The sequence below is a fragment of the Drosophila serrata genome, unplaced genomic scaffold (assembly GCF_035046125.1).
Source record: "Drosophila serrata isolate PLE 108 unplaced genomic scaffold, ASM3504612v1 contig_360, whole genome shotgun sequence".
NCBI classification, from domain to species: domain Eukaryota; kingdom Metazoa; phylum Arthropoda; class Insecta; order Diptera; family Drosophilidae; genus Drosophila; species Drosophila serrata.
Window position 1 is genome coordinate 1 of NW_028257258.1, and position 22,400 is coordinate 22,400.

General features: G+C 42.5%; 5 protein-coding genes across 5 annotated transcripts in view; 3 read left to right on the plus strand and 2 right to left on the minus strand.

Moving 5' to 3' along the window:
• Positions 1–6: 6 nt before the first annotated feature.
• Positions 7–2,149, plus strand: LOC110191765 (putative cytochrome P450 28a5). The gene is made up of 6 exons (XM_020962704.2): positions 7–137; positions 220–466; positions 538–642; positions 767–1,313; positions 1,379–1,645; positions 1,828–2,149. The coding sequence occupies exons 1-6, from the start codon at positions 7–9 to the stop codon at positions 1,989–1,991; spliced, it is 1,461 nt and encodes a 486-aa protein (XP_020818363.2). The 3' UTR covers positions 1,992–2,149.
• Positions 2,150–3,094: 945 nt separating this feature from the next.
• LOC110191782 (putative cytochrome P450 28a5) lies at positions 3,095–5,770 on the plus strand. The gene is made up of 6 exons (XM_020962729.2): positions 3,095–3,720; positions 3,804–4,050; positions 4,122–4,226; positions 4,363–4,909; positions 4,975–5,241; positions 5,424–5,770. The coding sequence occupies exons 1-6, from the start codon at positions 3,533–3,535 to the stop codon at positions 5,585–5,587; spliced, it is 1,518 nt and encodes a 505-aa protein (XP_020818388.2). The 5' UTR covers positions 3,095–3,532; the 3' UTR covers positions 5,588–5,770.
• A 1,191-nt stretch (positions 5,771–6,961) lies between these two features.
• Zif (Zinc-finger protein) lies at positions 6,962–8,652 on the minus strand. Its single transcript, XM_020962748.2, is given in 5 exon segments — positions 6,962–7,207; positions 7,210–7,415; positions 7,477–7,611; positions 7,666–8,264; positions 8,326–8,652. Coding segments are annotated over 5 exon segments (1,146 nt in total). The 5' UTR covers positions 8,470–8,652; the 3' UTR covers positions 6,962–7,145.
• Positions 8,653–9,066: 414 nt separating this feature from the next.
• LOC110191763 (uncharacterized) lies at positions 9,067–15,944 on the plus strand. Its single transcript, XM_020962702.2, has 5 exons — positions 9,067–9,103; positions 9,165–10,445; positions 10,519–10,761; positions 10,817–11,258; positions 11,317–15,944. The coding sequence occupies exons 2-5, from the start codon at positions 9,679–9,681 to the stop codon at positions 13,768–13,770; spliced, it is 3,906 nt and encodes a 1,301-aa protein (XP_020818361.2). The 5' UTR covers positions 9,067–9,103; positions 9,165–9,678; the 3' UTR covers positions 13,771–15,944.
• A 1,606-nt stretch (positions 15,945–17,550) lies between these two features.
• The window catches only part of gpp (DOT1 like histone lysine methyltransferase grappa), a 43,832-nt gene continuing 38,982 nt past the window's right edge, over positions 17,551–22,400 (minus strand). The window contains 3 exon segments of the mRNA XM_086838802.1: positions 17,551–19,141; positions 21,574–22,077; positions 22,145–22,375. Coding sequence (XP_086694928.1) covers positions 18,084–19,141; positions 21,574–22,077; positions 22,145–22,375 — 1,793 coding nt within the window. The 3' untranslated portion in view covers positions 17,551–18,083.

Here is a 22,400-nt window from a genome sequence, read left to right on the forward strand (position 1 = left end):
AATCTCATGACATGGAACTTTAACTACTGGCGGAAGCGTCGGGTGCCGGGACCCAAGCCCAAAATCTTCACTGGCAATTACCCCAATATGTACACGATGAAACGTCATTTAATCTATGACTTAAACGATATATATGGGTAAGTTTTCAAGATCTACGGTTTTATTTCTATTATTTATTTATTTGCAATACAAATAAATCTGAAATAACTAAACTTTTAGAAAATATAAAAACAAGTACGATGCAGTGGGCATTTTTCGTGGGCGTTCCCCCCAACTGCTGGTGGTCAATCCGGAATTAGCTCATCGCGTCTTCGTTTCTGACTTTAAGAGCTTCCATGACAATGCGATGTCAAGGAGCATTGATGAGAAAACCGACTTCATTTTCGCCAATAACCCGTTCTCGTTGACTGGCGAGAAGTGGAAAAATCGGAGAGCTGATGTCACCCCGGGCCTGACCATGGGACGGGTAAATAGCTGCAGTTAATGAAGAGACAATTAAATATTAATAATGCCTCAATATATCCAATGCCCCCGCAGATTAAAACTGTCTATCCGGTGACAAACAAGGTGTGCCAGAAGCTGAGTGAGTGGGTGGAAAAGCAAATTCGATTGGGCGCTCCAGAAGGTATCAATGCCAAGCACGTAAGTAAAGATTTTGAAAATTGTATGGAATTTTATAATATTCCGCTGTCCGAGTGTAAACAATATTTTAGAGAACCTTAAATATCTCCTACGATTGTATACTAAACTTACTTTATACCCCCAGATGAGTCTCTGTTTCACCTCGGAAACGGTTACCGATTGCGTTTTGGGTCTTAGCGCCGAGAGCTTCTCGGAGAAACCTTCGCCCATTATGCAATACATCAGCGACCTGTTCAACCAACCCTGGACCTTCATGATCTTATTCATCCTGACCAGGACCTTCCCGCTTCTGAGCAAGATAATCAAGCTGCGCTTTATACCGCCGCACGTGGAGAAATTCTTCGTCAATCTCATGGGCACTGCGGTGGAGGTACGCCGTGCTCAGCTGGCCAGTGGAAAGCAGTTTGAGCGGACGGACTTCCTCGACTACATTCTGCAGCTGGGCGAAAAACGTTCATTGGACAATCGTGGTCTGCTGGCCCACACCATGACCTTCCTGCTGGACGGATTCGAGACGTCGGCTACTGTCCTCTCGCACATGTTGTTGCTGCTGGGACGCAACCAAGAGGTGCAACAGCGTCTGCGTGAGGAGATCCAGGAGCATCTGAAAAATGGCATTATTGAATTCGATAAGCTCAACGATTTGCCCTATTTGGACGCCTGTCTGCAGGGTGAGTTAGTGCTTATATCAAGATTGATACCCCTAATCTAATCTTGTTCACGTCTTGATCTTCAGAAACGATTCGCCTCTTCCCGCCTGCCTTCATGTCCAACAAGCTCTGCACCGAGGATATCGAGCTGCCCAACAAGGATGGGCCCAACTTCTTGGTGGAGAAGGGTACCGTGGTGGTTGTACCCCACTACTTATTCATGACGGATCCCGACTACTTCCCCGATCCCCTGGAATTCCAGCCGGAACGTTTCAGTGAGCCCGATGCAGCCAAGAACTTCCGCGAGCGTGGTGTCTTAATGGGATTCGGAGATGGTCCCCGGATATGTATTGGTAAGGCCAAACTTTTTGATATATATACATAATCTAAAGTTCAATTCACTTATAACCTTATTATGATAAAAGCTGATAACATTTCCATATCTACAATTCACTGATAACATCATTATGATAAAGTTTAATTTCATAGCCCCTTAAATCATGATAATATTTTTACCTTATCGCTTTATTTTTAGGAATGCGGTTTGCCACAGCACAGATTAAGTCAGCGATTGTGGAAATCATCTCAAAATTCAACGTCAAGATTAATCCCAAGACCCGCAAAGATAACGATTTTGAGCCCACCGGAATCATCGTTAACCTACGCGGTGGCATCTGGTTAGATCTCCAAAAGCTTTAGTCATTCAATCAAGCCACCTAATGCGACCCAGTTTAAGGTAGTTTATATTATATGACTTTTATGATATACTTTACTGACCGTAATATTACTTTATTTTATAAAATTGATTTTTTCTTTATTAAATAAAAGATGCTTTTAAAAATGAATTTTACGATCTATTTTGATGAGCGTGATCTCTTTATAGATTTTTGGCTGAATTTATCTTTCCAGTAAATAAGGTAATAAAAGGAAAAATGGTTTAAGCTCACATTGTTTAATTAAATAATATAAAAATTTAAATTTAAAAGAGATAAAGGGGAGGGGGCTTTTATATATTCCTATTATATACCTAGATTTACTCTTTCATATACATATATACTAATATGAGATAAATAGACTTTAGTAACGAAAAACAAAGTAAAAAGGTCTTCAACTGATTATAAAGCAACCTATTAAGCCAAGTTTAAAGAGTTTCTTTTAGTGAACTTCCCCCTTTTTCACCCCTCCAATCAAATACAAAAACCATAGGGGTCCCAACGGGTTTTTCGTGTCCATAAGAATTCATGAAATTTGACACAAAATTTAAGACTTATATAAAATGGCTATACCTCAAATTTGATGAAAATCAGCTGAAAACTGAAAAAGTTATAAATTTAATTGTATTAATTTCTCGATCGTTCCTACGGGAGCTATATGATATAGTAGTCCGATTTTCATAAAATTTTATTCAAAAGTGTAGAGTATAGTTAAATGGCTATATCTCAAATTTGAGCCAATTCTATTGAAAACTGAAAAAGTTAAATTTTTTTTGTAAAAATTTTCCGATCATTCCTGGCAGCTATAGGATATAGTCGTCAGATCCGGCCCGTTCCGACATATATACGAGTGAGAGTATATAGAAGGCTAACTACAAAGTTTCATTCAAGCTTTAAAACTGAGAGACTAGTTTGCGTAGAAACGGACAGACGGACAGAAGGACAGACAGACAGACGGACAGACAGACATGGCTAGATCAACTCGGCTGTTGATCCTGATCAAGAATATATATACTTTATAAGTCGGAGGTGCCTCCTTCACTGCGTTGCAAACATCTGACTGAAATTATAATACCCTGCAAGGGTATAAAAAACAAGTAGTAATAATTACTGCGAAAGGTTTTTAAAAATGCACGTAACTTGATGAGATTATTTATTATTTTATTTATTGATTGATAAGTGTAGGTTTTTTGTTGAATTTCGTATGGGTTTGGAGGATTGCAACAGTAAGTAACAGTTTATCTATAAAGGAGATTGTAAAATAAATACTTATTATTTGCTATGCAGATCGCCACCTGCAATCATGATTACCTCTTATCGGTACACCTTCAAATGGAAGTGCGCTGGGCAAGCGAGATCGCTGGTGAGCGCCGCGCTCTCCCGGTTGTTATCTATGGGAGCAACCCAAACCAGGGTCCCTGAGTATTCGTTCCAATCAGAGACTATAAATGGAACGCAATTTATGGTGCCGCCGCAGAAGCTCCACGGAACTCATAGCGATCGGAGGCGAATTTCATCGCTGCGAGAATGATTTTGATTACTTTGACCCTCGGCCTGTTGGCAGTTGGGCTGGTGTATGCCCTCATGACATGGAACTTTAACTACTGGCGGAAGCGTCGGGTGCCGGGACCCAAGCCCAAAATCTTCACTGGCAATTACCCCAATATGTACACGATGAAACGTCATCTCATCTATGACTTAAACGATATATATGGGTAAGTTTTCAATAACCGAAGTCTTTATTTATATTATTTATTTATTTTCGATACAAATAAAACTGAGATAACTAAACTTTTAGAAAATATAAAAATAAATACGATGCAGTGGGCATTTTTGGTGGGCGTTCCCCCCAACTGCTGGTGGTCAATCCGGAATTGGCTCGTCGCGTCTTCGTTTCTGACTTTAAGAGCTTCCATGACAATGAGATTTCAAGGAGTATTGATGAGAAAACCGACTTCATTTTCGCCAATAACCCGTTCTCGTTGACTGGCGAGAAGTGGAAAAATCGGAGAGCTGATGTCACCCCGGGCCTGACCATGGGACGGGTAAATAGCTGCAGTTAATGAAGAGACAATTAAATATTAATAATGCCTCAATATATCCAATGCCCCCGCAGATTAAAACTGTCTATCCGGTGACAAACAAGGTGTGCCAGAAGCTGAGTGAGTGGGTGGAAAAGCAAATTCGATTGGGCGCTCCAGAAGGTATCAATGCCAAGCACGTAAGTAAAGATTTTGAAAATGGCATGGAATTTTATAATATTCCGCTGTCCGAGTGTAAACAATATTTTAGAGAACCTTAAATGTCTCATACGATACTTTTTTAATTTGTATACTAAACTTACTTTATACCCCCAGATGAGTCTCTGTTTCACCTCGGAAACGGTTACCGATTGCGTTTTGGGTCTTAGCGCCGAGAGTTTCTCGGAGAAGCCCTCGCCCATTATGCAATACATCAACGACCTGTTCAACCAACCCTGGACCTTCATGATCTTCTTCATCCTGACCAGCACCTTCCCGCTTCTGAACAAGATAATCAAGCTACGCTTTATACCGCCGCACGTGGAGAAATTCTTCGTCAATCTCATGGGCACTGCGGTGGAGGTACGCCGTGCTCAGCTGGCCAGTGGAAAGCAGTTTGAGCGGACGGACTTCCTCGACTACATTCTGCAGCTGGGCGAAAAACGTTCATTGGACACTCGTGGTCTGCTGGCCCACACCATGACCTTCCTGCTGGACGGATTCGAGACGTCGGCTACTGTCCTCTCGCACATGTTGTTGCTGCTGGGACGCAACCAAGAGGTGCAACAGCGTCTGCGTGAGGAGATCCAGGAGCATCTGAAAAATGGCATTATTGAATTCGATAAGCTCAACGATTTGCCCTATTTGGACGCCTGTCTGCAGGGTGAGTTAGTGCTTATATCAAGCTTGATACCCCTAATCTAATCTTGTTCACGTCTTGATCTTCAGAAACGATTCGCCTCTTCCCGCCTGCCTTCATGTCCAACAAGCTCTGCACCGAGGATATCGAGCTGCCCAACAAGGATGGGCCCAACTTCTTGGTGGAGAAGGGTACCGTGGTGGTTGTACCCCACTACTTATTCATGACGGATCCCGACTACTTCCCCGATCCCCTGGAATTCCAGCCGGAACGTTTCAGTGAGCCCGATGCAGCCAAGAACTTCCGCGAGCGTGGTGTCTTAATGGGATTCGGAGATGGTCCCCGGATATGTATTGGTAAGGCCAAACTTTTTGATATATATACATAATCTAAAGTTCAATTCACTTATAACCTTATTATGATAAAAGCTGATAACATTTCCATATCTACAATTCACTGATAACATCATTATGATAAAGTTTAATTTCATAGCCCCTTAAATCATGATAATATTTTTACCTTATCGCTTTATTTTTAGGAATGCGGTTTGCCACAGCACAGATTAAGTCAGCGATTGTGGAAATCATCTCAAAATTCAACGTCAAGATTAATCCCAAGACCCGCAAAGATAACGATTTTGAGCCCACCGGAATCATCGTTAACCTACGCGGTGGCATCTGGTTAGATCTCCAAAAGCTTTAGTCATTCAATCAAGCCACCTAATGCGACCCAGTTTAAGGTAGTTTATATTATATGACTTTCATGATATACTTTACTGACCGTAATATTACTTTATTTTATAAAATTGATTTTTTCTTTATTAAATAAAAGATGCTTTTAAAAATGAATTTTACGATCTATTTTGATGAGCGTGATCTCTTTATAGATTTTTGGCTGAATTTATCTTTCCAGTAAATAAGGTAATAAAAGGAAAAATGGTTTAAGCTCACATTGTTTAATTAAATAATATAAAAATTTAAATTTAAAAGAGATAAAGGGGAGGGGGCTTTTATATATTCCTATTATATACCTAGATTTACTCTTTCATATACATATATACTAATATGAGATAAATAGACTTTAGTAACGAAAAACAAAGTAAAAAGGTCTTCAACTGATTATAAAGCAACCTATTAAGCCAAGTTTAAAGAGTTTCTTTTAGTGAACCTCCCCCTTTTTCACCCCTCCAATCAAATACAAAAACCATAAGGGTCCCAACGGGTTTTTCGTGTCCATAAGAACTTTTTGGTTGTTTACACTAAAGTGGTAAAAATACACGGGGGACGAAAATAAAAACAAAAATAAAACAAGCTGGCGATGAAAAAAAAAACGTATTCAAGTCAGGTAATTTGGTCTTTTTCTTTGATATGGTACATTCGGTTATGTTTCGTATGCGTTCGGTGCAAATTGCTTTCCTTTTTTGTTTTTTTGTCCTTTCACATTTCATTTTATTTACTCGCGGCGACATGAAGCCGCCCATATTTATTGCATAATTTTCAGCATAGCTCCCTCCCACACACCCACGAACATTGATTGTGCAAATAAAGGAACTCAAATATCACCCGGCACTTCAATATCGTTGTGATTTTTGCTCCCATGATAATTGGGTTTGACAGCTCCGATTTTTTTCTTTCATTTCTACACTGGCTTACTCCATTATCCAGTTTGTTGGTTTCTTACAAAAGGAACTGTATGGAACTGAAAACTAATATATTTTAATCGGATTAAAAAAATATATTTACATTTTAGGTTAAGAAAAAACGTTAATACAAACGTATTCAAATACATCACAGGAAATAAGGAGTGCTAAGCTGTTGCTATAAAGCTTTGCGTCAAAAAATTTTTCACATCCTTTTTATGGAAACTTTATAAAATTGGTTCAAGTAGTGGATAACGCGTCAAAAAGTTGTTCGCATCCTTTTTATGGGAACTTTATAAAATTGGTTCAAGTAGCGGATAACTCTTTTTTAACGCCGGCGATGTAGGTAACCATTTTTATAGTTACAAAGAAATGTTGTGTAAAGGATTTACAGTTTAAAATAGATGTTTTTAAACGTAAGCTTTACATGAGAGTAATTTAAATTATTTAAAATATATATTTTATTGTTTTTTTTTTTCATCGTATTAACTAAAAACGATTATTCGTACATTGATATTGAGTTAGCAGGGATCCCTTAAATGTATTCCTAAGAACTAGTATTGAAATGGTCCTTAAGGATTTTGTGGGATAGCACTTAGAAAACCTACACTACTGTTTTCCTTAATAAGTTTGAATTCTTAGCTCATCCGCCCCATTGACATCGGCTACCAGCTCTATCTTCTAGTTTCGGCCAGCAACACGGCGTTCTGATGCAACTTTGTCTCCTCATGCTGGCGCATATGATGCAAGAGACGGAAATCCTTGTGGCAATATTCGCAGCGATACTGCTTGATGTCCGTGTGGATAAGCTCGTGCTTGGTCAACGAATGGGCGTAGGCGAATGGCTTGTCACATACCTTGCACACATACGGCTTGATGCCACGGTGAACACTTGAAGATAAGGAAATTAATTATTAGACTTTGATTTATTATATACAGATGTGACACCTACTTCTCATGGGACTTGAGCACGCTTTCGTAGAAGAATTGACGGCTGCAGAAGCTGCACTTGTAGGGCTTGCTTCCAGTGTGGGAGAACATGTGCTTGCGAAGCTGCTCGCGCACCTGGAACTTGGCATCGCACAATCTATAAAGGCATACAAGTTAGACCTTGTTGTATACATACATAAGTAATACTTACTCGCAGGCATACTGACAAACGGCATCGTGTCTTCGCCGATGCTCCATCATTCTTCCTCGCTTCTCGTAGAAGTTGCCGCACACGTCGCAGATGTAGCCGCCCTTCTCGGTGCCGTCGGATGTGGTCAGCGAGTTGAGGCCGCGACGAACGCGTCCACGCCGGGCCTTTATACTGCTCTTGGCCGCCTCCTGCAGCACCAGCTGCTCCTGCTGTGTCTCTTCATACTCCTCCTTGGCCTCCTCAACCACAATCTCGCCTTGTTCCGGATTTATGTCAATGGTGTAGTTATCCTCTAAGTACTCGATGGTGTCGCCCATGCACTCCTGCTGTTCAGTGGCGTCTACTTCCAGGTACTCCTCATGCTCTTTTTCGACTGGGCTCTCTTCGATGACGTACATCTCCTCGTCGCACTGCGTTTGCGAACCTTCCTCCTCCTTGATCATTACCTCCTCGGACTCTTCAATCAGGCCCATTTCGCGGAGATAGTCCTCAATCTCCGCCTGTTTGCGGAGGGCCTTCTCGCGGAACTGAAAGGCCATGTTGAGCTCCACCTTGCATGACCGGCAGATGCCATCAGGGATGTGTTCGCTCTCATTTAACTAGTGACCGGACAGGGATAGAATTAACACCTTATCGGTATTATCAAATTGGCAAACGTACCCTGCTATAAGAAATTCCCAGAAGCTGAGTAAGCATCTCGTTTGGCGTCTCCTCGCCCTCCTCACGGCACTCCTCCAGCCTCTGCAGACGTGGACTCGGCTCCAGACACACCCGGCACGTCTGTGGTGTTAGTTCGCCGTGCATTTTCGATTCCAGGTCTTCGATTTAATTAAAAGAACCGCTCGGCTCAGTATTTTAGTGTTAAAATTTGTATTGCTCAAAAGTGTTGTGTAAAGCGACCGAAAAAAAACTCTGTCAGAAAATGGCGACTTCTTTTCCAGGGATGCAACACACACAAATGCGGTTCATATTACTGGTTCCGAGCAACTGTGGAAGTGAGTTGGTTCTTAGGATATATAATAAATCTTATTTAAAATATAGTTGGATTTAAACTTAAGTGTAGCGGTTGAGATACATAAAACCAACTCATCCTTTAAATAAATTTGAACTTGAGTAAAATTTAAAAATAATTTTAGTTTGTTTATTTACTTATCGCCCATTATAGTACAACAAATTATAAAAGTATCAATTCGTTAAGTATCATGTTATTACATTTAGTACTTGCGTGTAGCCTTTAACAACATTATCGCAAACAAATTATATATTTAAATGGAATATCTATATATTTGAAGATTTGGAATAATTATTAATATATCTCAAAAAACATATTACAGTGCTGTGATTTCACAAGTTCATGAAAATGTCAGCCCTGGTCAGTAACGATAACGATGACAAACTATTACTTTAAGATTATTTCTGCAGTTCTGACGTGAGCTAGGTAAATAAGGAGCATCAATTTGCATTTAATAAGCTGTTAACATTAATATAATTACTTTAAGCTTTATTTAATAATATCAAAATCTAAATACAACACCGTGTTTACATCCGTGAACCTTGGCAAAAATAGTACTTTATCGCAGCGCGACAGTCTGGCAACTCAGCATATTTTTCGAGACGCAGAACGCAAGATATTTCTTATCTCCGTTAAAAAAATGGATTATTCCATTTCAATCGGTGCCTATCTCATTGGAAAATCGCACACTAGTTGGCAGTAGAGCACGCCACGCACTTTCCACGCACCAGGCCAGACCACCGACCCCCGCCCGAGGGGAAAATGGGAAAGCAACATTATCTGGCATCCGTATCTTCGTCAAAATGTTAGTTATCGACTCCGCAATCTCCGTCTCCTAAAGCTCGCACGCACACAAACGTACCACACGCGCCAGCTGCGTAACCTTCCAGCAGGAAGTGGCTGTAATCTCGGCCAGGAACCACAACAAAAGCGCGAGTTACAGGAAAAAAGCAGCAGCAGGCAGGAGGGAAACGGAGGCGCCGTTGCCACTAGCACCTAACATGTCCGAGAAGCATGGCCAGCTGGGTGCGCAGTGGACGAAATCAGCGGCGCCAGCAGCACAAGCCTCCACCACCATCCCCGTGCAAGTCCCGATTCCACTTCCGATCCCAGTTCCAGTTCCCCTTCAAAAGGCACACCCAAATCCCTACGGCAACTGCAATCTACAGTCAACGGATATCACCTACACCGCCGCGCGATTCCAGACGCCCGTTATCCATGCCAAGGCATCGCCTCTGACGATAACACCCGTGGGCAGCGGAGGAGCAGTGCCTGCTGGCTCCCAGATCTCACCCACGAGCCACACCCATGTACCTGTACCTGTAGCCACGCCCAGCGGCTTTGTTCCGCCTCCGTTTCCCAATGCCGGCACTGGAGCCACCTCCGTGCTCACACCAAATCCCTTTGTCGCCGCTGCCGGGAACGCTGCTGCCGGACTGGCCTTCGCCAATGCCTTATCCTTTAACACAGCTCAGCAATTAGGTCTGGGAAAGATCATGCACGTCGTGGGAGGAACGCCACCAGCTGGAACAGTACCAGCAACAACAGCACCAGGAGTCCCTGCAGCTTCGCCCTCAGTTCCAGCAATAGCAGGTCAAAGGCATTCGAACGAGGCTGGACCAGCGGCCAGTGGGGTAATTAATTCCACCATTGCCGAAAACGTGATGAATGCCTTGACTAACTCCCAGTCGGCGACGGCTGGAGGAGCTCCGGTGCCCAGTGAGGAGAAAATGCGACGTGTGCAGCAAGTCATTGAGTCCAGTTTGGAGTAAGAATCAAATATCACTAGTTAACCACTACCTGGTTCTCTCAAGCTAATATCGTTATTAATTTCTTCACAGCGACGCGGCCAAGCTGCAGATCTCGCAGATCCTGGAGCGTGTCTCCGTATTGAAGCCCATCGAGAAGCTATTCCTATACCTTCGCTTGCCCGGCGAATGCGCTGATACAGATCCCCTGAGGCAGCCACAGAATCCGTTGGGAACGCGCTCTGAGATTAATCACACCATCAATTGGGTGCGTTCCCACCTGGAGCACGATGCACAGGTGTCCATACCCAAGCAGGACGTGTACAACGATTACATGTAAGTGATTTCCCTTTTCTTAATACCATCAGGTAACATTTTCAACTCCTTACAGAGCTTATTGCGAACGCCTAAGCATCAAGCCCCTGTCGACAGCAGATTTTGGCAAGGTTATGAAGCAAGTCTTTCCGGGCGTACGCCCCCGGAGATTAGGAACGCGCGGTAACTCCCGCTACTGCTATGCGGCCATGCGAAAGACCACCAAGCTGACGCCGCCTCAGTTGCCGCAACTGAACAAGAGCGACAAAGGTCTCGCTGATGATCCTTCGGCTGACTCCAAACAGTTGACAGTTAGCCCCAATATGGTTGGATTACAGCCTACTACAGGAGGAGGGGACTCTGAATGTTGGGATGTGGTGCGAGGTTGGGCGGAGAAATTGCTAAACACCAAGCTGGAGAGTGTGGCAGACTTAAGTAGCCGCATCAGGAGCAACAATGCCACAGTTTCGACCAAGAAATATGCACCGCGAGAGCCCAAGGATAAGAGGGTTCTAACCGTAAGTTGGGGAGCTCACAGGTTCTTCCAGTATACAAACTAATTATATCCTTATGCAGGACATTGGACCACTGAAGAAAAGACGCAAAAAGAAACGCAAAGGCTCAACATCCTCGGAATCCAGCTGCAATCAAATGGCCACTGGGCAGGATGCTGGCAGTAGCCAGGATGCCAGCGACGAACAGTTACTCAAGATCAAACAGGAGATCATAGACTCGCCCATTCACCACCATCAGCAGCAACAGCAAGTACCCCTGGCCTACCTGCAGCAGGTGACGCCCATGAATTTGGCCACAGACCAGCGAACCAGCAGCGCTGTACGCAACCTTACGCCCAAAATCTTGGAGATGGGCACGCCGTCCGTCGTGCTGTCGCAACAGGAGGAGCCGTCGCCGACGGGGCTAGTGATCAAGGACGAGGTGGAGGACTACACATCGAACATATTCTGCAAGAAAGTTTTGAAGGCGCAGCAGACGAAAGGTTTCTGGGCCAATTCACCAAGCAGCGGGACAACAGGAAGCGGTGGCGGCCTCCTAGTGCCTCCAACAATCACCACTACCTCGGCGACGCCACCTCCGCCGATTTCGGGTAATTCTCCAGTTCCCGGTCCTGGCCCCGGACTCTCCATGGGTCCACCCTCACAGATGATGATCGTCAATTCGGTAAGTCCATCAAGCAGCATGGACGCCACACCCAAAGTGGCCTCCCGCAATCAGATGATGATCCTAAGAGCAAAGCGCTTGATGGCTGCGGAAAATGCCGCCCTTGCAGCGGCCGCCGAAGACTCTGGACTGCCGGAGAACTTGGGATTGCCCAGGGAGAGAGTGATCAGCATATGCAACATGGACAAGCATGAGCTGGATGACTATTTCCTGCCCGGCGAGGATGAGGAAAACTCCGAGGAGCCCGACAACGAGCTACTCCAATATTTTCAGATGGGAGACGCTGAGGAAAAACAACTAAATTCCTTGGATGCTGCAGAACCAAATAGGAATCCACAAGAGCCAACGTCGATGGGCTCTGCGCCGGAGGCGATGCCCGCTCCTGGCAGCGGAGCAGCAGCCGTCGTCGCCGCAGCAGCAGCGATGTTGGCGCCGATACCGGCGCCTTCTATGCTGCCCGGTCAGGCGGGAGTGGGTTCTGCCTCAGCGTCTCTGGCCTTAATGTCAAAAAAGCATCAGCAGCAGCAGGAGAAGCAGCAGCAATCCAAGCCGCTGCCCAGCATTATCAACAACAACAAGCGAAAGATCAGCCTGAGCAATGCATCCAGCAACGGTAGCAACAAGAACCATTTCTTACCAATTTCGCCGAATATCAATGGGTCCAACGGAGCTGTAACGAGTGCATCCACTCCGGCATCGGCCTTACCATCGGCAAATTCCAGCCAGAATTGTTTTGCAAGCCCGGGCGTGACTCGGATGAAACAGCGATCAAGTTTGCTCAGCAAACAACAATCCTTGGACTGTGACAACCGTGATCCCATGATTGGAGCCCATCGCAAGGGGCGTGGCTATGTGTACAGCTATCCAACAAGCACGTCGGCCTCCGCACCCCCAAGTCCGTCGCTCCTTCAGCAATGGATGGGCCCCAGTTGGTCGTTTAGTGGCGGCGGCAATACGTGCAGTTTCACGGACAGCAGTCAGAGCGCCGATCCACTGGTTAACCAGAACTCAATGGATCTGGAGACTAGTCTAGCGCTGACGGGTCCCAATGATCTAGATTCATCGGAGATGCAGCGCTCGCAGTCAGTGCCATTGTCCCAGCTACAGAGAAGGTGCAGCCAGCAGTCGCCCAGCCTGAATTTCTACTCGGAGAACAGCAACAGCCAGCAGTCAGCTCCGCTAAAGGATACAGGTTTGCTCTACGAAGACGTTGATGTTAGCGCGCTGATCTCGCCCAATTTCAATCACAAGTTCAGCAGCATGACACAGCAAACGGCAACGACGTGCAGCTCCTCGGCGGGCTCGTCGTCGGGTTACAGCAGCGGCGGCTCCGCGGGAATAGTTTCGCGATCGGTGCCCTCCACTCCCCTGCCCCATCAGCAGCAAAGCAGTCTAACATCAATGAATGGAAGTGGGACGACGGCCAACGGAGCAGGTGCTGGAAGAGCAGGAAATGGAAATGGTGCAGGTTGCGGAGTAGAGAATGGCTTCTTTAACATCTCGCCCTCGTTTAATTGGGGCAAAGCCTCGACCGGAAATGGAAACCATTTGGCTTACGGCCCGCACACTTACGGGTCCCGGAATCCGCTGGATATATCCAAGTCTATGCCCACAACGCCTATTGCTAATCAATGTTTCCGCTACAGTCCCGCTGAGATGCACCGCGACTTCCTTATCAACGGCAACACCATAGACAGTTTACCCTCGTCGTCGGCCTATGGAGCGGGCATGGTGGCCACAGATCCTGGGCTGGGCCTCAGCTCGGACACCCTGATCGATGATAGTGCTCCCAGCAGCGCCGATGTGGTCGAAGCAATGATTGGTGTCGAAAACATACTCGATGACTTTTAGAATTTGCATGAAGAGGAAGCTCAGGAGATCGTATTGCCCCAGCGACAAGAGGTGGATGCGGATAAGGAGGATGGGGAGAAAGAGGAGGCTCAATCGGCTGCAGAGAAGGATGCCAATGTGGTGGCCTGTCTGTTGCAGCATGTGGACCAGTTGTAGAGCCACCCGTCCTCTTGCAATCCGCCTCCATTTCTCGCCGCTTTTACATAATTCATTTGTTGTTGTGTTCACTCCCCGTCTAGTTAGTTTTTAGTGTACAATTGATCCTGTTCTTTTTGAAAAAGAAGAGATATTATTTTAATTTAATGTTAAACCGCTGAAATCGAGAATAGCCTCTTAGACAAAAATACCAGGATCAGCATCCCCCAATTAACCTCCTCCTCCACAAATGAGCTTTCTCTTCATGTCACTCGCAAGCTAAAAATCCAACAAGATCCTATCTTCCCTCTGTCTAATCTAACGTTAACTAATCACCAGTTTAACCATAGCCTCCAATTGGTTTCATTAAGTGTCGCGACAGCATCGGAAGTACATATCTGTGCTTCAGTCGACTTTTATAACCTAATCGTAACCCTCAGGCCCTCGTTGTATGAGCATATGCACTTGGCATATTGTTATTATCACTAAAAATTTAACATTAACACGATGACGATGATGGCGTCGGAATGTAGTTGCATAGTTTTACAAGTTGAACAACCTTACAAATGAAACGAACTTAAAGTCTGAATGAAGGAAACGTGTGCAGCGGTTTTAAAAACGAAAACAAATTTACAAAATTGTAACTGTAAATGTATGTAGTACATCTATCTATATATAGAACTATAGACCTAAACCTCGGCGCTGGACGAGTTTGCTTTCCTGCGACTCTCGATTGTAATGCATATTTAATGTATAGCTCCATTTCTAAGGAGCTTTTCCCTGTCGATTTTACGAAGGGGTTGCAGCAAAGTTGCAGTCTCTGTTCAATAATTGTCAAATTTTATTGTGTGTTTGTATGGTGTTGTAAGAAAGGCATTGAGAATAGCGAGCTTTGTCAATTGTTCATCCATTTGTTGGCCTTCTGGGCGTGGTTTTTTGCTTTTACTAACACAACCCCGATCTAAATCTTCTGTTACTATCTTTAAACTTTTCACTTGTCTATCCTAAAGGCTTGGATTTTTCAATTAGCTGTAAGTGTTTGATTGTTATACCTGTTTATTATTTTTTGTTTAATTCGCGCTCGGTCGTCTGGATCTGCGTTTATTACTTTAGTTAAGCTATCACTGGATATTGTAAGCGTTGTCTGTAATTCAAGTTTTCTATCGGTTGCCTGAAATTATAGTTGTAATGTCGTTTCTCGTGCCCAGTTTAGCAGAGTCTGAAAGTTCTGTTTAATTGTCTTGAACCGAGCTTAGCTTTAATCACTTTGATATAAAATAATTCACATTGCAAATGAATGTTAGTTTGTTTGTAAAACAAAGTAAAACACAAGCCCATACCACTTCCGTTCTAACACACACAAAATTCAGCTCCTGTGTGAGCAAAAACGCGTTTTAAAAAAGAATGTTAAGAAAATAAATCATAAATGTGCCTCAGGCTTTATTGTAAAACAATTAAATATATACCACAACAAGAAGAAATATTCATACAAACATACAAAATGCATTAACGAAAAACAAACAAAAGTAGAAGAGGAAACAGAGAAGTTAGCTACGTATACACACATAATTAAATAGATTAATAGAACGTTATACGAGTATAATTAAATATACACTCATTTACAATACGCAAGGCTAGGAAATTAATGAATTTGTTAGAGAACCTCAGATTCAATCGATAATTCATACATATATAGTCAACAAAGTATAATACAATAGTCGCAGAAAAATACACCCATAGCCTATGGTATAAATATTGTCAGATAAATTCTAAATTGATATCCACAATTCAAACCGAGTATTTATTTTTAAGCAGTGAATTAACCCGCAGTCCGCTTTGAACAACAAACACAATATATAACTACGATTAAATAGCAATAGCCCTAAGTATGGTAAATAAATTAAACATATTATCACCGGGAACACTTTAGATGAGATACATGCAATTATACAAAAACAATGCATTAAAGTTAAACGAACCAAAACTGTACTTTTTATAAGATATTTGAATGACATGCAAATACAGATAACAGAAACAAACCTTTATCATGGTTTATTGATTTGGGAATCTGAGGGCTGCAATGACATAGTTTTACTATCGATACTATTAATTAGTTTGTTTAATTTTCCTTTAGATACCAAAGGGCTCGTCTTTATCAATGAGCTTATCCGCCTCCAATCGCCCTCATGGACTCTGGCTCTAGAAAATTACACTGGGAACCCATAAAGTTAAAATTGGGATTTAATTACAATAAATATCCGCAAAACCATACCCATCCAAAAAACACTGTAAAATTATCTTTAATTATATTTTAATATTTTTTATTAAACGTTTAAGTTTAAAATAATAATATGCAATAAATATTTGTTAAATATACATAATAATACCTTTAATGTTAATATGCGTATGTGCTCATTTAATGTTTATCTGGTTTCCCATAATAACCATGACATTTTTAAGTTCTTCGTTTATTGTTTTATGAATTTTACATGTAAATTTAACTATTTATTTTTATATGCACTTTACATGACATTTGTTTTAATGACGCCAAAATTATAATTATTATATTTCATTTGCTACACAACTCTTTCGTCACTTTGCACGGTCGTAATATATTACGTATAAAAATCATTTTGCGCCCACGATGTACTCGCTCTCCTTGCGTTTAATACCGATTTCATTCAGTTTACACTTTCGTTAATTAATTATATATATATATATATATATATATATTACACTACGCTAATAGCACATTTGAAATTCCCATTATTCGCTATAAGTTACTGTTACTCATATAAGTTTTATGTTTTGCTAAATATTTGTTTGCTTATGCTTGTTGTTTACTTTAAATGCTTGTAAATCATTTATTTGTTTTTTTTTTGTTTGTTTTACTGTTCAATTGGTTTCCTGATATTCATTTACCGTCCGGCTGCTGCCCACATCGTATATAAATATATATATATAAGTATCTATATATGTATATATGTTTGTATATGCCTGCTATAATATAATATAATATAATATATATAAAATTGTTGTTTATTTCGCTGAGGTGGAAAATTCATTAATTTATAAGGTTACTTGTTGTTCTGCTTCTGTTGCTGATGCTGCTGCTGCTGCTGGTTGCATATTGCATGTTGCTTGTATACGTTATCTAATTCCTCTACATCAGTTTAGAATTATTGTTTTGCGATTAATCTGCTAAAGTATATGTTGTATATATCCTCTCTGCCGTCCTATTTGAGCGCACACGAAATATCTAAAATTCTATATACGCGAGCACAGATATTAAAGAATTAAGGAGTCCAAAAAAAAACTATAAACCCTAAAAAATGATCAAAGAAATTTTCCGTATTCGGTTGTGCCATATACATATTAGCTAATTCGCAAACGTGCAGTTATTGTGGCCAAGTCTCTTAATGGAAAGTTACGTACTTTTCCTACAAGATTTCTTTTAAAATGTTCTCATATATATTCGTTTTTTGGAAGCAACTTTCATCTAAGCCACCTTCGTCGTACTGAAAACAGGAACGGGTTCGGAATTCGAGGGTTGGTTGGTCCCAATTCAACGTGGAGGAGAGAGACTTTAACAGCGATGGTTTTTATATTAAATATTTAAACGAAAGCAAAAACAAATCATAACCGTTTCAATTAGTTGACAATTTTATTTAAAAAAATCATAATAAGGACAAAACACATTTAACTTATAAACAATAAAATTTGAAATTAAATACAATAATAATAATAATAATAATTGGTACAATCGGTATAAAGAAGTCAGTAGTAACATTGTTCATCAGCAGTTTGGGTTCAACCTTATACTTATAACCTAATGCGAAATACCCGCCTAGCCTAATAATAGAATTCGCAAGGAAATAAAAACACACTGGTGACATACAGGAGGAGAGCTTGTGGCTAGCAATTGATTAATAAAATAAAACAAGGCAAATAATGGAGAGCTGTGCTATACAAATTAGTTTGCTACATGCGTACGCAATTCATTTAGTTAAAATTACAAAAAATACAATATATATAATTCACAGGGATCATCATCTCCGTTCGCAGATCCAAAATGTACAATTAATCTGGCTAAAAAGCAGCAATCGGGTCGCTTGCCCTCCGCCTTCATGCTTCGTCCTTCATCCTTCAGCAAAATTGAACTAAATTAGTTTACTAAATTAATTACTCGTTGTGGTGGTCGTGGAGTTGTTTATATTCTGGGGCAGCAGGTGGTCGCCCGTCTGGCTGCGACTGTCGATCGACCAGTCCCAGTCCTTGCCCTTTGGCCGGAATTTCGAGGATTTGTGGTGATGATTATACCCGCTGTTGTGGTGAGGCGATGATTTCTCCTTTGGTGACTTGCCGGACTTTCCCAGCTGAAGTGGTGCAGCAGCAGAAGCAGCAACGATTCCTGCACTTGTGGCCGTTTCCACCAGGTTAGGTGGCCCATTTCCCGCCGCATCGGCCGCTGTCGGCGGTGCACTTGAGTTGGAGTAGGCCAGCAGCTCATCGCAATCGTACTCCCAGTTCCGCTCGCAGAACTTCTTCTTGTAGTGCTTCTCCGAGCCGCTTTTCGACTTCCGCTGATACTTCAGCGGTATTCCAGCAACATCTCCACCGGAGGGAGGTGGACCACTGGCCAGAGGTGGCGTGGCCACACTAGCAGCACTGGGACTGGGTGTACGGGGCAATCCAACGTCCGACAGCGGCGGCGATTCAATGGCACTGGGATCCACTGGTGAAACTGTCTTCAAAGAGCTGCTGCCAGCTCCATGCAACGACGAGGATGCCGAAGACTTGATGCTACCGCTGTCGCTCAGGTGATCGGTTGTAAGGTGCTGGTGCTGCTGTTGCTGTTGTTGCTGAACCTGCAACATCTGTAATTGTTGCTGCTGATGGCTGCTCGTACCACTGTTTCCACCGCCGACGCCGCTGCTATTGTTGTAGAGACTGTTATTGCTGCTGCTACCACCGCTGCCAATGGGCAGTTCCAGTTGCGACGAGGAGCTGGACGAGGTGGACAGGAATGTGCGCACCGCATCCGAGTTGCTGCTGCTGTGCGTAATACCAGAGTCCGGTGAGGTGTTGCAACTGATTGAGGCTGGAACCGTGTCGATGCCATCGATGCTGCGACGCGTCTTATCCAACTCCGTGCTGGCGAAGGCCACCAAGCGGTCGAAGCCGGAACTGACGCGATGCTGCCAGTGGGACTCGTCATCGGCGGCTATAACATCATCTGGAGTTGAATTATACAAAAAAGAAACGTTAGTTATTTCCTATTAAAACTTGACTTAAAATAGTGCCAATTTTTGCGTTATGGGTTGGAGTTTTGGGGTGAGCTATGGAGAGTTTTGGGGTATAAGGTCAGTCGGCGATTGTGAGAACGATAACGATAACAATGGCGGTGACGCCAGTAGTGTCCTAAGCTTATTTCTTTCTTTTTTGGTACAGTTGCGTTGCGTGCAGAAGACATGTATGTTCTTGTATTCCTTAACGTTTAATGTGTTTTTTTTTGTGTGTGTGATGATGCGTGTGGTAAATGTTAACAGAAAAGTTTGTTACAAAATGAAACTAAAAAATAAAGTAAATCATAAGTAAAAATCATAAATAAAAAGAAAGAAAACCAATTAGGCGCAACAGAACTTACCTCATGCTCGGTTTTAAATTTGAATTTTTCTTTCGGGTTTTTAATTATATAATTTTTTTTTTTTGGCATATAAGTTCTGTACTTTTAGTAGGTAAATTATTAAACGCAAAAATTAAAAGTTGTCTTTATTGTAGTTTGTTTTTGACCATCAGGTTTTTTTTTTCTTGTACTCAGCTTATATAATTTATTAGTTATTTAAAAGATTTTGTCTTTTAGTCGCCCAACAACAAACATGTTCTTTTTTTCTGTTTTTAGCTTTTCGCGTTTGGTTTTTTTGGTTTTCGGTTTTGAGGAATTTTGAGGTATGCAATGTCAATCAATTCAATTCAATTCAATTCAATTTCAATTCAATTCAAATCAATTTCAATTCAATTTCAATTCAATTTCAGTATCGGTTTCGGTTCAATGCAATCGATCATTGGTTATTGGGGTTACTTGTGGTGTGTGGGAGCAACTACTACTACTATCTGCCAGAACATATCCATTCAGAGTGTGATTACTAGTATTATTATGCTGGGCAGCTGATAGTTTCGTTGGGCCACCAGACAGAGTCGTGCGAAGGCGACGTCTGGGATCGTAATTAGTTATAGTACGTTGCGCTGCCAAATCGTTAACTGTATGGGAGTAGAGCATAATATAGAAGGGAGTCATAAAAAGAAGGCTATGGATAAGAGGTGGTGGGGTTTGTTTTCTTTTGTTTGTTTTTTTAGATATATATATTTGAGGTCTTAGAATTACCAATTTGCATATGCAGTCTTCTTTTTTTTAATTTGAATTTTTAGTAAAATTGAAAATTAATTATGCTTTATAATAATAACATTCCAAGAAAGATTTTTTCATTGTTTTGGGGTTAATTTTGAAATAAATGTTTTGCTTTTATGGGGGTGTGTGTATTGTGTGTAATTTATGTATGTTTTTTTTACAAATAAGCTTTTGTTAAGCTCTATGTTTTTTATTGTGAGTTGTGTGTGTGTTTGTGTGTGGTTGGGTTTGGGTGGCTCTGAGTAAAATTTTTTATATATGCATAGATATAGATGATTGATTTGGCATGACGCTTAGGAGGAAGGAGAAAGGAACTCTAAGGTACTTTTAGCATTATTCTCAGGATGTTGTTGGTCGTCGATTGCTTTAATTTTTCGTATGATACAAAGATGTTTTCAGGTGGAATATATATGTGTAGAAAACCCATTTAAATATTTATTTCAATCGCGATTACTGGTCTTTAATTTTAGACAGTAGACTCTGTATTTGTTTACTTTGTTAAATTCGTCGATGTTCGCCGTTAGTTTTGATTTTTTTTACCCTTTAAATAAAGATACTAATTACCCAAAATGTTGATGGCAAAAAATAAATAAAATCATAAGTAAAAAAAGCAATACAAAATGATAAACAAATAAAAAACATAAATACTCAAAGACTACACGAAATGATAATAAGAAGCAACAATACAGTGAGTTCTACGAGTATAAAAGACAAAGACCAAAAGCTACAGAACAACACGCAACAATTAACATAACAATTTGATCAAAAAGTGCTTGCATTAAAAAAATTTAAATAAATTTTGTTTGCATGTGCGTGTTGTGTATTTACAAAAAATAAAAAATAGAAGAGTGTGTTCAAATGTGTGTGTGTTGTTTTATGGTGTCGCTAAGTAAGTCAAGCCTCGTCAGAATCGGAATTGGCGGTACTTGAGCTGGAGCTTGAGCTGGAGCTCGAGCTAGAGCTGGAGCTGGAGCTTGAGCTAGAGGTGGAATTGTCATCATCATCGGTCACAGCTTCCACGGCTTCCACATTATCCTCTTGCTCAGGTGCATACTCCTCCACCTCCTCTTCCGACTCCGTCTTGGCTTGCTTCATAGTTAGATCTTCCGCCACCAGTTGGGCGGCGTGTCGTGTTGGGTATTTGTGCTGGTGAAGATTATGCTGTTCTTGCGGATAGGCTACATGTGCTGGTGGTGGTTTTCGTAGTGCATATGTGGGTGGTGGCCAGGCCGAATTAGCTTGGTCTACGTATAGCTTACCATCGTCGGCGGCATTAGCACTACTACGCTGTCCGCCCAAGGTTGGCGTGGTGCTGTGGCTGTGACCATGTCCATGACCATGACCATGTCCAAGATGTGGCACTCTGAGCTGCTGCAGATGTGGCTGCTGCTGCTGCGATTGATGGTGATGAAGCATTTGCTGTTGCTGTTGCGCGTGATGCGACAGATGCAGCGGTCGCTCATCGCCCATCAGCGAGTTGATCTCGGGGCTCATAAGGAGAGGTGGATTCACCAGCATTTTGCCATTGTTGTTGCTATTGCTGCGCCTGCCGCAGGACGACGATGACGAAGAGGGCGTCGGTGAGGGCGTTGTAGCATCATGAGCTGGTGGCGGCGGTGGCAACACTTGCCCGTTGGCGTACAAATGGGCTTGGTGGTGCTGCTGTGGATGCTGTGGCTGCTGCGGCGGCTCATAGTGTGCCAGCTTCGAGGGACGTGGCGGCTGCTGATGCGGCGCCAACGGCGAGCTTCGCTTTACTCCAACTAAAAGAGGGGGAAAAGAAAGCTTAGATTGAATGCAATTTGCTGGGTGAATCGAGACCATGCTTACGCTCCACTTTGTGCGGCGTTCCATTGAGACTGGCGCCATGGTGATGATGATGATGGTAGCTATGAGCTGGCGGCGCCTGGTGTGCATAGTGAGCTGCCATATCCAAGCCAGAGTGCGGTACTCCTGCTGACGACGATGACGAAGCGGCGGCTGCAGCCCGGCGTTGACGTTCCTCGGTCTCCTCCTTGTACTTCCGGGCACGCACATGATCCTGCAGTGAAGCAGCTAGACCTGCAACATTAAACGACAAATTTAA

Excerpts from the sequence above, each read along its gene's own strand:
- LOC110191782 (XM_020962729.2), top strand. The coding sequence starts at position 3,533 with ATGATTTTGATTACTTTGACCCTCGGCCTGTTGGCAGTTGGGCTGGTG. Across the intron at positions 4,051-4,121 it reads CGGGCCTGACCATGGGACGG|ATTAAAACTGTCTATCCGGT; the intron begins GTAAATAGCTGC and ends ATGCCCCCGCAG. Across the intron at positions 4,227-4,362 it reads AAGGTATCAATGCCAAGCAC|ATGAGTCTCTGTTTCACCTC; the intron begins GTAAGTAAAGAT and ends TTATACCCCCAG.
- LOC110191765 (XM_020962704.2), top strand. The coding sequence starts at position 7 with ATGACATGGAACTTTAACTACTGGCGGAAGCGTCGGGTGCCGGGACCC. Across the intron at positions 467-537 it reads CGGGCCTGACCATGGGACGG|ATTAAAACTGTCTATCCGGT; the intron begins GTAAATAGCTGC and ends ATGCCCCCGCAG. Across the intron at positions 1,314-1,378 it reads TTTGGACGCCTGTCTGCAGG|AAACGATTCGCCTCTTCCCG; the intron begins GTGAGTTAGTGC and ends CTTGATCTTCAG.
- LOC110191763 (XM_020962702.2), top strand. The coding sequence starts at position 9,679 with ATGTCCGAGAAGCATGGCCAGCTGGGTGCGCAGTGGACGAAATCAGCG. Across the intron at positions 10,762-10,816 it reads GACGTGTACAACGATTACAT|AGCTTATTGCGAACGCCTAA; the intron begins GTAAGTGATTTC and ends AACTCCTTACAG. Across the intron at positions 11,259-11,316 it reads AGGATAAGAGGGTTCTAACC|GACATTGGACCACTGAAGAA; the intron begins GTAAGTTGGGGA and ends ATCCTTATGCAG.